This window comes from Eucalyptus grandis, chromosome 8, assembly GCF_016545825.1.
Source record: "Eucalyptus grandis isolate ANBG69807.140 chromosome 8, ASM1654582v1, whole genome shotgun sequence".
NCBI lineage: Eukaryota > Viridiplantae > Streptophyta > Magnoliopsida > Myrtales > Myrtaceae > Eucalyptus > Eucalyptus grandis.
The window spans coordinates 65,711,368-65,725,060 of record NC_052619.1 but is presented as its reverse complement, the minus strand read 5'-3'; the positions used below and the strand labels follow the sequence as shown (position 1 = coordinate 65,725,060).

The 13,693-nt window shown below is 40.4% G+C and overlaps 1 protein-coding gene across 1 annotated transcript; it reads left to right on the top strand.

Moving 5' to 3' along the window:
- Positions 1-5,830: 5,830 nt before the first annotated feature.
- LOC108957103 (protein phosphatase 2C 51-like) lies at positions 5,831-11,317 on the top strand. Its single transcript, XM_039300251.1, has 3 exons — positions 5,831-5,921; positions 10,520-10,615; positions 11,019-11,317. Exons 1-3 carry the CDS (start codon positions 5,831-5,833, stop codon positions 11,315-11,317), a joined length of 486 nt encoding a protein of 161 aa, XP_039156185.1.
- The last annotated feature ends 2,376 nt before the right edge of the window (positions 11,318-13,693 follow it).

The following is a 13,693-nucleotide window of genomic DNA, read 5'->3' as shown; positions in this document are numbered from 1 at the left end:
ATATCGCATCAAATCTTAAAATTTCACAACATAATTAATTAAACACGACGGGCTTGGGTTAATTTTCTTCATGGGCTTAGTCCACTGTTAATTTAAAACCCAAAACCACTAATTCAACCCATCCACCACCGGTCCAGTAAAATGCAAATAAATAAAAAATAAATGCACCTACAACTAAATGCTATGCAATTAATTAATTAATTAATCCCTAATTTCTTAATGCAATAAATGACTAAACGGGTAGCCAAAATTTAGGTGTCAACACTACTGATCCATTCTATTACCCAAGACTTCAAGTACACGCGTGATCCCGTTGAACCTGGGATCATCAGGGGCTACTACCCCAGCACCAACAGGAGGTGATGCTTCTCCACTAGCGCTAGCCACAGCTAGCGCTTTACCACGGCCTCCTCGGGCACCGACCCTGGTTGGTGTTCTGCCCCGATTCACGACCCTATTAGCCCTTTTAGCAGGAGTTCTAGGCTCTTAATTGCTCATGGTGTAACTTTAATCAACTAACACCTGCTTCCAATTCAATACCAAATTAGAAATAGAGCGATTCAAACAACAAGTAATTCTAGCATCCAGTTAACACAAACATGCACCAGCATGAATTTAAAGGCATTTCTTACTACTATCCCAAAACCCATTGCTCCTTATCACTCCAATCTTGAACTTCGCTTTGATACCACTTAAATGGGATGTCAGGTCCCGATCATCAATCAAGTGCCCATCCCTCACTTGGTCGATTAATAGCGACGTCCCAAGACGCATCACCGACCCCTTTTATTTTAATACGCATGTGAAAGCAGACAATAATCCCCAGACAATAAAACATTGGAATAAAAAAGTATATCATAATTTTCACAACGTGAAAACACATAACCACACTTTTATATAAGGCAAACTATAGTATAATACAATACTATTCACAAGTTTGATCTACTATATATCCGATCAAAACCCAAAGTTTGCAAAATAGGATGGGATCTCAATTCTCATCCGTTCCCATCTGGGTCGTGCTCAAGATCCTCCTCGAGGTCATCCTTCTCCGACTCCTCTTCACTAAGCTCATTTTCTTCTAGCTCCTCTTCTTCTTCCGATTTGTCCTCAAGCTCTTCTTCTTCAAAATTCACCTTTGGCTCGTCCTCAGCTTCCTCTGCTACAGGTTCTGCCTCTGGCCATTCCCACTCCTGATTCTCCTCCTGTCCCTCCTCTTGCTCGATTATCTCCCCTTCTTCTGGCATGCTCCAATTGGATCTCGCTACTGAGTACACAGGTGGCTCAAGCTTGCTCTCGAGCTTCGGGTCCTTTGCATCCACTACCGACCCATCCTTGTGATCGGCTATCCCCTTCCCGAATGCCTCCTCCAAGACAAACATAGGCACATCAGTTTCAAGCATAGGGCCCAATCTTCACCCATCGTAATATTCATGATACCATGACCGATACTTGTGGAGCCTCAAGGCATCTGTTCCCGATGGTCGATTGAACCAGGACATACTCCAATCCTTCAGGATGAGGATGAATCAGGAAGTGGGTCTCCATCTCTGTGACTTCCATTGGAACACCAAAATGTCTAGGAGGACGAGGAGGTGGAGGTGCTGCCATCTAGGAGATTGAAATGGTTATACAATAACTATTGAGACCACGTCTCAGTAAGTTCTACCCCCTAAGACTCGATTAGTAAACTAATACACTAACCGGGTTGCCTATGCACACATGGGTCAAAAGACTTACCTTGACCTCAGATTCCACCTGCATATTAGCACAGTTCAATAGTCACCCAAACAATCACATCACAGATTGATATCTCGATCAATCGACCTAGTTGATTACATGTCAATCGGACCATCTCAATGTCATTTTCATCTATATTATACAATTCCCAGCATAATATACCTAGTCACCTTACTATGCACATCTTCTAAGGCGCCGTTTTCACCAAGGTGATATACAATGAACACTTTATGTGCATGCTCTTGGGCATCGTTTTCACCGAGGTGATATACTTAATCACAGAGCTAATATAGACAATTTACATACATGTTCTTGAGCATCGTTTTCATCAAGGTGATATATTTAATCACAAAGCCAATATAGACAATTTACGTACATGCTCTCGAGCGTCATTTTCGCCAGGGTGATATATTTAATCACAGAGCCAATATAAACCATTTACGTGCATTCTCTTTCAGGCACTATTTTCGCCATGGTGATGTACTAAATCATCGAGCCACGTATGTTCATAAGTCACGTGCATTCTCTTTCAGGCACCGTTTTCGCCATAGTGATGTACTGAATCACCAAACCACGTATGTCCATAAGTCACATGCATTCTCTTTCACACGCCATTTTCGCCATGGCGATGTACTTTAATCACCGAGCCACGTGCTACCTAATTCTCCCTTAACTTTAACATACCCGATAACATTGTACCCGATTGGTCTTAGCCAAGAGTATAATCATATCACTCTCACAATTTTCTCCACTTTATAGCCCATCCACAATCAATTCAATTCAACGCAACGTAGAGCTCCAATAAATAAACGGACTGCACCACGACAATTAGTATAAAATTATGGTTGTCGGCTATCTCAGTCTAATTTCCAGAGAATAGATAATTAATTAAATTAAAATTTGAAAATTAATAAATAAATAAATACTAAAAATCCAATTTATGCCCGTAATGCCTAATTAGACGCTAGAACAGATCGGGAAAAATCTCGATATGCATTCAATAAATAATATATGCTATCATCTAGCTAATTACACTAGTCAAATGCCTAACATACATCATAATTAATTAATAATCACTAATCTACTCTAATCTAACCACCTAATCCTACTTAATTAACACTAATCAACCCTTAAGCATAATTAACAAACTAAGCAAGGATTAGTGAGCTAAATTCACCCGATTAATAATCCACTCAGATTGAAATGTCAGGAACGTCGTAAGGGACGTTAAACTCCAAAGCGGACCTCGGGATCGAGACCCACAAACACCTCAAAACGAACTTGCATGGTGGCTGGAAACCCACAACAGAAGCTGCTGATCTTGGCAGCAAATGGAAGGAAATTAGCTCGGCTTAGTGCGGTGAGGCTCGGGAATGCAAGAATAGGCCAAACCAGGCCTAGAGGGAGGTTTATCGACGAAGAAACGGCCAAAAACGAAGTCCAAATGGGTCTATTGGACAGTGAGGTGGTTGAATGGCGCGACTGAAGGCAGAGAGGGCAGGCGGGGCGCACGGCCAGGCGTGAGGCAGCAAGCGGCGAGATGGCGTGCGACAGTGGACGATGGCAACGGCTTGGCATCTAGGGGGCAAAGGCTGATGCTTCTTCCTCTGTTGGTTGCCGGTCACATGAAGCAAAAGGGAGAGGAGAGAGGGATGGACGGTGGAGTGAGGGAGAGGATGAGGGAGAAAGAGATGAAGGGACCCTATGCCAATTTTTCCACAAAAATATCTTCCTAAGCCATCCTAAGCCAAGCATTGGTCCTTGGCTCATATTGAGCCACACATGCACCTTCTTGGACATGCCAAAGGGTCCAAAATGCTAGGGGGAAGGGGGAGCTACGAAATTGACATTATTTGGCTTCAATTGGATTCCTCTACTTACTTGATTTAATCTCAATTGGCCATAGGAAAATCAATTGATGCCTCATTGATCGTCTTAGCATTTTTCCTCACCCACATATCCATCTTGCTTCCCAATTTTACAACCAAAATTAATCCCCGACCTTTTCTACCCAAAACGATCATACACTAACTTTTTCCAAAAAGTCTCTTAGACTGAGTCGTGGGTCCTAAAACATATTATGATATGACAGAATCTTCAATTTCTGAAATCTGACTTGAATTAGCGATTAATTTCCATTCAGTGCGTTTTTGGCATGACCTAAACTACCGGATAGTTTTCAAAAAATTTTAGGGCAAATGACCCGTGGTCAATTTCTTCGAGCCACTATGAACCCACTCGACTCAATGGCGACTCTCGATTATCATGAAAATCTCGAGGATTCAATTATGGACACAGGGTACCAAAACGACAGTAAAATCATATTAGTGTCGATCGATGCGAATTTTCCAATTTAGTGGAGTCACCCATGATTGACCACATATCTCAGTTGAAGAGACTTATCTCTAATCTCAAATTAATTTTTAATTGTGTCATAATGACCTCTAAAGATAAGCACGGTCGAGAAGTCGATTCCTGGTCGAATTCTCAAGTCTATTTGCCTTAAAGCCCTTAATAGCTTCCCAAGATTGTCTAGTTATCTCGAGAATGATCAACTCTAAGAATAGCCCTATAGGCGTGTTAATGAAATGCCCAATAATTCAGTAGAAAATAGGGTTGAAAAACTGAGATGTCACAATCACCGCCACCGATCCTTGCAAGAGGAACGGTGGGGAGACGCCGAGTAGCGGGAGTACTTCCAACGGCAGCTGCAACGGGGGCGGCTTAAGAGGGAGGTGTCGCAACCTAAATTTCGAATGCACCACCTAGAATTTAGGCTAATGGACTACCAAGTTTTAAACGTTGCTTGGGCTCTCCCAAGCCCAAACTAATTCGCGACTTAGGTTCAAATTTTTAGCATGAAATAGATTTTATTTAGAAATCGCCACTAATCAGTTTATGGTAGATTAATTAGACACATAAGTAAAATAATAGGAGAATTATTTTACTCCTATGAATCAGAGCTTTGGATATGAGGACTTGATTACACTAGATTTCTCTAATGCCCTTTCAATACCATTCTTGTTATTTTCAAAAATATTTTTACAAGCAAATTGGATTTATTTTAATATAAATCTCTATTATGCAGAAGGGTGATCACACGGGTGCTCAATCATTATTAAACACTCAATGAAATGAATTGTACCAAAGAAATTCAATTTTTTTTTTTTTTGGTTTTCTTTTATCTAGAAATTAGAACTTTACTATAAAACATGCACTTTAACTACGTGACCTAATTTTACTAACAAGCTATTTCTATTATGCAAACTATTTAACATGCACCTAATATTTTTATTTTTTATTTGAAATTCGCAATAAATAAAAACCTATTTAAAATGTCTAAAGTGAATAATTTTCTAAAATTTTTTAGGGGTTAATTCGACTTAAACCCTATTCTATCTTAGAATTTTATTTTTTTTAAAGTGAGATTACTAAAATGTGCAAATATTATCTGAGGCCTTGTCTAAAAAAATTATTTAGATCCAACCCTAATCTAGTCCAAAAATTATTTAAAGTGCAATCTAAAAATGCAATCCTAATTTACTAAACCAGCACACTTCAATGCAAGATTTGATTATTATTTTTTTTAGTGTTTTTCCAAGACAAGCAATTATGTCTAAACAATCAAAATATTCATCAAATAAGAATTAAAATAACCAAAAAAATAATCCGTTGTCTCACGGGTTAAATTAACGATTATTTTAATCCTAAGCATCACACCATAAGAGAAAGTTCAAAATAATTAAAAATTTGATCAGAAATCTTACGGGTCAAATTAATAATTATAATGATTTAACAATTAAAATACTAAGAAAATGCCTAGAAAATAATTTTAAAAAAAATCTGACGTCTTACGAATCAAATTAATAATTACAATAATTTTGGGCAAAATCATGTGGATAATGCTTACAATATTCATAAAATGAATACTGACATCCAATGTTCCAATTTAAATAGCTAAGCTAAAAAAATAAGTAAAATAAATAAAATAAAATAAATGAAAAATAAAAATGAAAACAAACTACCTAAGGGAAAAGTGCGGGGAGGACAATAGCGCGATGGGGGGTGTACGCGGCAACGGGGAGGTCGGATGGCCAGCGTTGGAGCTCTGGTGAGGGCAGGAGCACGGTCGTCAGACGCCAGGCGGAGCGAGGGCAAGGGCGACGTTCAACAGCGCGGAGGTAGCGCAGGCTGCTAGTGCTAGGTTGTGGGCACTTTGAAAGTACAGTCATCGAGAAGCGAGTAATAGAGGTGTGGGCAGAGAGAAGCGGAGCGTCGGGCGAAGCAGGGACAGGCGGTGGTGAGCTCGCGGCATCGGCGAGGGCAGGAGCATGGTGAGTCGTGAACAACAAATTGCGGGCCGACGAGTGAGGGAGCGAACGGCGGTTGTGGCGCTGCTAGCGGAGGACAACAGGGAAGCAACGACGCCAGGAGGGAAGCAGCAATGGCGGCATCTTCCTTCCCGGCGTCGGGCTCTGGTGGTCTTTGCGGGGCGTCGAGCACCGTGTCGCCGAAGGGGGACAATAGCGAGTGAACGACGGGGGCCTGTCTTCCTTCTTTTTCTATTTCTTTTCCTTTTCCTCTTTTTTTTTTTTTTACGTCCCTCTCACGTCCCCTCCCCCTCTCTCTGTACTTTGATGTGGACTTTTCCTTCTTACTAACCTCTCCTTTCTTTTCTTGTGTAGGTTGTCGAGAATAAAAGAAATTACCTTTTCCTTTTGACCTTTTTGGATTGGGGGCGGGAATTCCTCTCTTCTTCTTCTTTTTTCTCTCTCTTTGCACTCTCTCTTGCATGAATTCTTTTTCTTCCTCGCATGAATTTTCTGTGGACTTTTCCTTTCTTGCTGACCTCTCCTTTCTTTTCTTGTGCAAGTTGTCGAGAAGAAAAGAAATTACCTTTTCCTTTTGACCTTCTTGGACCGGGGGGGGTGGAATTCCTCTCTTCTTCTTCTTTTTTTTCTCTCTCTCTCTCTCTTTGCACTCTCTCTTGCATGAATTCTTTTTCTTCCTCGCATGAATCCCCCCCCGGGTTCTATTTGAGGGTGTGCAAAATCTCCCACGTATAGTTGGAAAGTCTAGATCCGTGGAACCGATTGATGATTCTTGGGAAATTGCTGAGTTTTGGCTTTGATTTGTCACCAAAAATTGATCTCTCTAATTTACTTCTAAATTAGCACTCACAATCTTTTGGTTTCATTGTCTGCTTCTGCTCATATTGCCTTGAACGTGTCCACATTCGCTCATCTCCATTCACAATTCCTAGGCTGGCTTCCTCTCTTTTTCTTGCGAATATGGCCGGATGGGCGTTCCTTTTATAAATTCCAGCAACCCACACTTTTCACAAATGCCTTGATTTCTTTCCTCCATTTTGTCTCTCAATTCCTGCGCTTTCTTTTTCCTGTTGCCCATAGAATATCTTGAAATATTCTACCATCGGTCTGATGCAAATGCACAATGCAATTTTGATATATTTTTTTTTAGGGGTTAAAGATTTATCTCTAATTTTCTATACAATAAATAAATGGTCATGTTATCAAAATTTAGGTGTCAACAACTGCCCCTCTTTGAATGTGAGTTCGTAGAGGTTGCCTTCAAAGACAAATTGAGACCTAAATTTTGACTATGCACATGCACTAAATTATTATTTTTTTATGGAAAATAAATTCCATTTTGAAATGAAATTTATTTGATGCATGGAAATGTTAATGCATATAATAAATGAACATACCTGGAATAACTTACTTTTGAGAACTGTAAAGTAATTCAAGATAACTGGTGTTACATGTCTAGGACCCGTACCTTTCTACGGTCGCCCAGATAATCACCAGGCTTTGTAAATAGACTATCATCCTAGGACCTGTACCTTTTTACAGTCGCCCAGTATGACAGTTTTTTGTTGTCTAGGACCCGAACCTTTCTCCGGTCACCTTGACGGAAAAATTGCTTCTTTCAAGACCCATACCTTTTTACGGTTGCCTGTTAGAGCAACAAACGTTGTCTAGAACCCCTACCATCCTACGATCGCCTAAACAGGAAACAACTATTGCCTAGGACCTGTACCATTCTACGGTCTCCGAAACAAGGAACAGCTTTCCAGGACCTGTACCTACAGTCGCCTGCATGGTAAATAGCCTTTCTAGGACTCATACCTTTCTAAGGTCGCTTGTCAAAGCTACAAATATACTGTCTAGGACCTGTACCTTTCTACGGTCGCCTGTTAGAGCTATAAATATAATGTCAAGGACCCGTACCTTTCTATGGTCGCCTAAATGAGATGTTAAGATTTTGGAACTTGAAATACCTAGATCCAAACAAAGGTATAACGAGAAAGATAAAAAAATATATATTCACATCCAAAGTGAAATGTTTACATGAAAATATTTTGTGACATTCATATCCAAATTGAGATGTCAAAAATGGATTGAAAGATTTTGGTGAAATCCACAGACTCTTAATTTCTAAAAAGGAACTCAAGCTATAGAAGCACGCCGAGTCGATGAAAAAGACTCCGGGCTACGAAAGCACGCCGGATCGATGAAAGGGACTCTGGCCTACGAAAGCACGCCAGGTCAATATAAAAGACGCCAGGCTACGAAAGCACATTAGGTTGGGACTCTGGGCTACGAAAGCACACTAGGTCAATATAAAAGACACCGGGCTACAGAAGCACGCCGGGTCGATGAAAGAGACTCCGGGCTACGAACGCATGCCAGGCCAATATAAAGGACACCGAGTTAAGGAAGCACGATAGGTCAATGAAAGGGACTCTGGGCTACGAAAGCACGCCAGGTTAATATAAAGGACACCGAGCTATGAAAGCACGCCAAGTCGATGAAAGGGACTCTGGGCTACAAAAGCACGCCAGGTCAATATAAAGAACATTGGGCTACGGAAACACGTTGGGTTGATGAAAGGGACTTTGGGTTACAAAAGCACACTAGGTCAATATAAAGGACACCGTGCTACAGAAGCACGCCGGATCAATGAAAGGGACTCTGGGCTATGAAAGCATGCCAAGTCAATATAAAGGACACCGGGCTACAGAAGCACGCCGGGTCGATGAAAGGGACTCTAAGCCATGAAAGCACGCCGGGTCAATATAGAGAACAACTTGACCAAGTCAAATGTTGATGTACTTGAGAGAGAATACCTGCACAATGACAAGTATTTAGAGTATGGGTAGAGATATACTTACCTTGTGATATCTCTTATTCTTGGGGATATGTCTTCTGAAAGTTTAGATATCCTGTGTAGGTTTTTTACCTCCTACTAGAAATAAATTTTGGAACATCAAGGATGCACCTTGAATGTTCGTGAAGGTTTCTCATCTCCTAATATCATGAGGCATTTTGAAAGGAACCTGAATGTTAGGAACTCTTGGATCTTTGAGAAAACATTACTTGTTAGACATGATTAGAGCAAAAGTGCATTCACCAAAGAAATAAGCTATTAAGGCTATTCTGGAATGCACATTTCAAAATCCACTGAAATTTTTATCAATTCAATCGGGATTCATGCATAATGACCTTTGCATCACCCAAATTTCCACTGGAGAAAATTATTGTTCATGACAATTTTCACTCATGACATGGATTTCCTAAGAATACTAAATGAGAGACTTTCAATTAGAAAGAACTTTCACTTACTCTCATTTAGAAGGGCTATGAGAATCACTCCATCTCACCATATCGACACGGGTCCGAGTATTCTTACAAGCGGTACGACTTTACCAATCTGAGGGATCTTTAACAAGGACCGTAACGTGAGCTTGGTCAATGGCTTAACTAATGGACTCTTTGAGTCAAGGCTATTGAAAGAACAACTCCGCAGTCATTTCCGGGTTTACAAGCCAAGAATCATGCAAAATGAGAAAGAAATAATCTTGCCCGCATTTCTTCGAGCCATACTTAAGACATGTGAACCTCTACGTTAATTCAAGTGCCCTAATCAGAAGAGACTTTGCAAGAGACGTAACGTAGACTTGGTTCATAAGTCAAGAAATGAAAGATTGTTAGGCTCAAAGATGTGTATCAGGGTCAAAGTTCACTTGGTGTTCTTTCAAAGGTGCTTAATTTATCTTATGGTGTTGCTTTTATATGAAAACATGTGCAAGATATTCCTAGAATGTCTGATTAAGATTAGGTTGACTCTGGGGTCATGCTTTGTAGGGTTGACATCCTATGATTAGGGGAACTTACTACACTCTGCCATTCTTTGTTTTTTGTTCATGGTTATGTAGACAGGCTGAAGCCCATCTTGCCCTGTTGGTTTAATCAGTGAACTAGAATCTGTCCCTGTGATCTTTTGTGGTCAGCCACGCTTTGTTCATTCTGCAATTCTTCGATTGAATACTGCTGAAACCACTTCAAGTCGCCACAAACAAGTGATAGCTAGCGGCACCCCGTCCAATATGGCATGTTACCAGGTTGATAAATGAATGCAAAAAGCTCTTGCCAATACTTTTATACCATCTCTTCTTCGATGACGTGTCTATTTTCTAATATTGAAACAGTAACAAGGTCTTCAGCCAGTGAAAGCGAGTAAAGTCATCTTCATATTGAAATGGTACAGTTTGAAAGGTGGCATGATTTTCCTGAGCAACATCTTTATAGCATTTGTCACAGTAGATACTCGATTAGTTGCCAATGCTAGATCGAGTGAGACTAAATTACTTGAGCTAAAGTGAAAACAGTTATGTCCTGTCATGCATCATATCTTGAGTTAAATCTCTTGGATTTCGATTAAAATGGCTTATTGACTCCCCTGAATAACCTAACAGGCTTGCTGAGAAGGAGAGTGGAAGCAGCTGGAAGAAGGGTCATAGATTGGAATGAATCTCGTGTCCTAGGCGTGCTTGCTACATTAAGGTCAATGGGTATGTGGAACTTTATCAATCAAATGGCGCTAATGATGGACTATATTTGATGCTTTTATGCATGGAATGTTGGTTTCCAATTGCATTGGTTACTTTAGCAAGTGCTGAGTAAGTCGAATTTGTGGTTAGCATTAGTACTATTGTGGTGCTGAACCTCTGTGCTTGAAGGGAACATATTGAATCACTGAGATTCTAGTTTGTTAACAAGTTGTTTGAGTGCACCTTAGAATTGGTAACTTCAGCCTTTCGACATGTACTAGAGATAATGTTTAGGGCAAATTACAAATAGGGATCAATAACCAACACCTCTTATGCAGAAGTTTTAGCTGGAGACTAGTTTTTTCTCTTGTACGTGTGCCATTGTGTGGTGTCGGTATCTGATAGCGGCATTTACTTGCTGCAGGAGATTATTGTTTAAAGCAATATGTGATGGCTGAGCCAGAGGACACAGTAAGCAAGAGAACAGAGTTGGACGACTTCCTTGTGATAGCAAGCGATGGGTTATGGGATGCGCTCTCTAACGAGGCTGCCTGCCAAGTTATGAGGAGGTGCCTTGACAGATATATAAAGAGGAGGTTCCCTGAGGAGCTGAGAGGAAGTAATGTCGTCAAGGTGGCTACAGTGCTAGCCAAACTGGCCATGGCTCGAGATAGCCAAGACAATATCAATGTGATTATGGTCGAGTTGAAGAAACCAAACTAGTAAAATGTAAATAGGTATTGTGCAACTGAGAATGTTTCTTTATGGCCGAGTTGGGCTAATCAATGTTCATCTTGTATAATCTATTGTACGGACTTCTAGTTGGTATTAAAATGCCAAATCCTCCATGTCATTGCTTCGTGGTGTTTATCGTTTATGCCTCAAATGATGAACTTTTTTTCCCAAGATTGACAATTGCAACATCAACGTTGTATTAATCTCTACTTGTGATAGATACTCTATATCCATCCATTAGGTGGAGTCCACTTGAGCTTACTGCTTTGCGATGGTATGCTAGACTTGTTCAATTGGTGAACTTGAGAATGTTGAGGTCGAGGTACGAGTGGTTCCCAACTACAAAAGATAATGAAAATAGATTGTGTAGAGCTTACCTTACTATCCGATATACAGATCCTCTGCGTGCATAATGAAAAAAGAAAGTAAAGAGTGCATGAAAGTCATGAACAAAGTCAACATGGGAAGAGCTCTCTCCAAATGAGCAAAAGTCTACTTTTATAACTTAAATTCTTCAAAAACCGAATAGATACAACTGTTTTGTAGAAGGCTATATCCTAACTATTGGAAATGGTGATCCATTTTCTAGAATTTCCTAGAGTTGCTAAACTACAATCTAAAATTCTCTAGATGAAGTTTTGGATGGTTAAAAAATTGTGGCTGAAAATTTCCAAAATGTAAGAGAAGTCTAGAGAAGTCTAGCATTTAAGAGAAGTCTAGAATCTTCCAAGACGGTGACTTACGCCTATAAATAGGCTTGTAGTTCATCATTTGAGGTGTGAGGTTTAGACCTCCACCGTGTGTGGAGGAGTAGAGTTAAGATGGTTCCTATGTTATGAAATATTCCTCCATTATATCAAAATATTTTGTACTATCCATTTTCATCAATTTGATAAATTATATCCTATGTTATTTGTCCTTCAATTATCCTATCTTGTCCTTCAGGCATCCTCTACAAAATATACCATACACTTGCACACATCACTAATCAAAAGCTATAACTAATACCAAAACCATGCTTCCGCAGCGCACACATCTAAAAATTTTAACACTAACAAACACAGAAATTGTTGCAAAGCTTTTTAGCAACACCATGACAAGAAGGAAAAAATTCAAGAAACAAAAGGGACCCCACGAACTCTAAGGAAGCCCTTTCTTTTCTCACTCCTCAGCAAACCATCTTTGCTGCAGCACATCTCAGACTCTTTCTCTTTTAACCAGTGAAGTTGAGGGGAAAGAGGATAGCACTCGTTTTATAATGTCTCTTCACTCCTTTCGTCCTCCGATCTTCACCCTTATTCAGCTTGGAAGCAGGTTCTGACATCATGAAGTGAAGACAAAAAAATTTTAAAAGAAAGAAAGCGAGAACTTTCCAAGGCCATATCCAATAGGTATTGCTGCACAATTCTTTACATCCGTGACCCCAGAAAAACTGTGCAATTACATATGAAGCTGGAGTATCTTCCTATGCCAAAGTGTAGCTTGAGAATGGAGATGTCCACTAGAGGCAAAGTATGGATGTACACAAACCCGATGTTAAGGAAATAAGAACAACTCAGCCAATGCAGAGTGATTACTCTGCTGTCACAACTTCAACAAAGGAAGATAATGAAAGTGAAAGGGCTGCAGCTAGTGTAAAGATCAAAGGAAGTATAGCACAAAGCACAAAGCGAAGCACACAAGTCAGGGGCAAAGCACACAAGTCGGGAGACTATTTGACCGAGAAAGCCACGTCATGAAGTGAGTCGGTGATGAAGACTTCAATTTACACGTGTGCCGTCAGTTTTGCTTTTCTGTTTTAGTTTTGTTTTTCTGTTTTTAAGTTCAGTTTTTTGTTTTCTTTTTTTTCTTCTTCTTAGAAAAGTCTTCTTAGCAACTTGCTGAGTTCATAAGAGAGAGAATGTAAAAACAGAGCACGCCATTGAAAATATGCTCTGTGATGTATAGCATATACTGAGTAAATACGGAGAAAGAAGAAAGTTTCATTCTTCAGTCTTCGTTCATCTTGTTCATCTTCACATGGTATCAGAGCATGGTCGATCATCCTTATTGGTCCTCTGCTCGCCAGATCTGGTGCAAATCGAAGGTGTCGTAGCTATAGAAGCGGTTCTCTGCTCGCCAAATCTGGACCTCTGATTGCCGGATCTGACTCGATCCGAAGCCGACGGCAACTACGGTGACGACGGTGGCGAATCTGGTTTGGTAGATCACCCTTGGAAATCGAAGACTGATGGTCAAGGATCGTGAGGGGGCTCTCAATCGCTCTTCGCCAGTGGTTCTGAGGGTTTCTCGGCAAATCTCTCTCGGTTTGGGGTGAAGAACTGCGACATCAGTGATATCGGCCGCGGTGGTGACAGCGTTTCC

What these genes read in the sequence shown, in the direction of transcription:
- LOC108957103 (XM_039300251.1), top strand. Translation starts at nt 5,831, where the DNA reads ATGGCCAGCGTTGGAGCTCTGGTGAGGGCAGGAGCACGGTCGTCAGAC. An exon ending in CGACGTTCAACAGCGCGGAG is followed by an intron (nt 5,922 to 10,519) that starts GTAGCGCAGGCT and finishes ATAACCTAACAG; the next exon opens with GCTTGCTGAGAAGGAGAGTG. An exon ending in TGCTACATTAAGGTCAATGG is followed by an intron (nt 10,616 to 11,018) that starts GTATGTGGAACT and finishes TACTTGCTGCAG; the next exon opens with GAGATTATTGTTTAAAGCAA.